The 2164-nt window shown below is 56.8% G+C and overlaps 1 protein-coding gene across 1 annotated transcript in view; it reads left to right on the top strand.

Annotated features, from left to right (window-relative positions):
• The first annotated feature begins 303 nt into the window (after window positions 1–303).
• MED25 (mediator complex subunit 25) overlaps window positions 304–2164 on the top strand; it is a 48044-nt gene continuing 46183 nt past the window's right edge. Inside the window, 3 exon segments of the mRNA XM_017882138.1 lie at window positions 304–767; window positions 862–907; window positions 1443–1567. Coding sequence (XP_017737627.1) covers window positions 511–767; window positions 862–907; window positions 1443–1567 — 428 coding nt within the window. The 5' untranslated portion in view covers window positions 304–510.

The raw sequence follows: 2164 nt of genomic DNA, 5'->3' as shown, positions 1-2164 counted from the left end.
AACAGCCTGGCCCACATGGTGAAACCCTTTCTCTACTAAAAATACAAAAATTAGCGGAGCCTGGTGGCGGGCACCTGTAATCCCAGCTACTCGGAAGGCTGAGGCAGGAGAATCGCTTGAACCCGGGAGGCGGAGGTTGTAGTGAGCCGAGATCGCGCCACTGCACTTCAGCCTGGGCGACAGGGCGAGACTCCCGTTTCGAAAACAAAAAACAAGAAAACAAAGGAAACAAAACACAAAAACGAAAACAAGGGCAGCGTACGCGTTGCATAGCAACCAGGTCTCCTGCCCCTCCCTTTGAGACAAGAGGCGGACCCAGACGCCCCGCTCAAAGATGGCGGCTGACTGAGCCGCTTTCAATTTATTTCGCTCTTGAGAATCCTGACAAGAATTCCGTCGAACCCATCAGGTCCCTAGACGGGCTAACTATGCCCTTTCTGAGTCTTCCACGCGGTGGAGACGAAGGAGGAGGGAGCTAGAACGAAGCCTCAGCGCGTGCCCCGCACAAACATGGCCGCATTCCCAGCGGCCCTAAACCGCCCGGCGCGGGTGCGCGCGCAGCGCAGGCGCATTTCCTCTCATTCCGCGGTGTCTGCTGCGGCGGCTGTGGCGGTGGCGGCTACCGCACGGGGTATGGTCCCCGGGTCCGAGGGCCCGGCCCGCGCCGGGGGCCTGGTGGCCGACGTGGTGTTTGTGATTGAGGGTACGGCCAACCTGGGACCCTACTTCGAGGGACTCCGCAAGCACTACCTGCTGCCGGCCATCGAGTGAGTGCCATTTCCGCGACTCTAACCCCGCCCTCCCATTTCAGTTTCCACAGCTTCTTGCCTGACTCCGACCTTTCACCTCTGACCCTCACAGGTATTTTAATGGTGGTCCTCCTGCTGAGACGGACTTCGGGGGAGACGTGAGTCTTGGGACTTCTGGGTCTGAGGGCGGAGGGGCTGGGGGTTTGGACTCCTGGGTCTGAGGGAGGAGGGGCCGGGGCCCTGGACTCCTGGGTCTGAGGGAGGAGGGACAGGAGACTGGACTCTTGGGTCTGAGGAAGGGAGAAAGAGCTGGGCCTGGACTTCTGAGTTTGAGGGAGGAGGAGCTGGGGACTTGTACTCCTGGGTCTGAGGGAGGAGGGGCTGGGGGTCTGGATTCTTGGGTCTGAGAGAGAAGGGTCTGGGGGAGGAGGGGCTGGGGGTCTGGACTCCTGGGTCTGAGGAAAGAGGGACTGGGGCCTGGACTTCTGGGTCTGAGGGAGGAGGGCCTGGGGGGCCTGGACTCTTGGGTCTGAGGGAGGAGGGGCTGGGGCTGAGATTCCTGGGTTTGAGGAAGGAGGAAGCTGAGGAGTTCCTGGTTCTGGAGGAACAGGAGGCTGGGAACCCTGATTCCTTCTCTGAGGGAAAAGCGAATTGAGGTCCCAGATTAAAAGTTTTTCTGTTCTCCCCTCCCAGTATGGAGGGACCCAGTACAGCCTCGTGGTGTTCAACACAGTGGACTGCGCTCCTGAGTCCTACGTACAATGTCACGCTCCCACCAGCAGCGCCTATGAGTTTGTCACCTGGCTCGATGGCATTAAGTGAGCTTTTTCCCTCACGTAGGGTGGGTTGGGGTTCCTGTGAGGGGCCGTGAATGAGGGATGGCTTGGGTTTGAGCTGCAGGAAACATCCCATACATTAAGCGATTGAAAGGACTTTGAGGGTGATTGTGTTTTTGTCAGAAGTCACTTTCGTGGCTTCTGTGTGCTCAGCAGTGTTGCTGAGTAGGAACACTGAGTAGGAACAGTGTTGCAGAAGTAGGAAAAACTTCCCATTCAGGGAGGCCTGGCTGAGCTCCAGCAGCCACCTTGTACTCCCTGTGTGATTGTCCCCTTTCTGTCCTCTCTTTTTCCATCTACCCCTGTTCTCCTTTTCCAGATGGGTGCATTGTAGCCTCAGTGCAGGGGGATGGGTCACAGCCAGGATAGATCCCTCTGTGGCTTGAATCAGACTTTTTTTTTTTTTCTTTGAAACAGAGTCTTGCTCTGTCTCCCAGGCTGGAGTGCAGTGGCACAGTCTTGGCTCACTGTAACCTGCACCTCCTGGGTTCTGCCTCAGCCTCCCAAGTAGCTGGGATTACAGGCACGCGCCACTACGCCCAGCTAATTTTTTTATTTTTATTTTTTATTTTTTTTATT

The sequence above is a fragment of the Rhinopithecus bieti genome, unplaced genomic scaffold, assembly GCF_001698545.2.
Source record: "Rhinopithecus bieti isolate Rb0 unplaced genomic scaffold, ASM169854v2 scaffold_12070, whole genome shotgun sequence".
Classification (NCBI taxonomy): Eukaryota; Metazoa; Chordata; class Mammalia; order Primates; family Cercopithecidae; genus Rhinopithecus; species Rhinopithecus bieti.
This window is presented reverse-complemented; position numbering and strand designations above follow the sequence as displayed.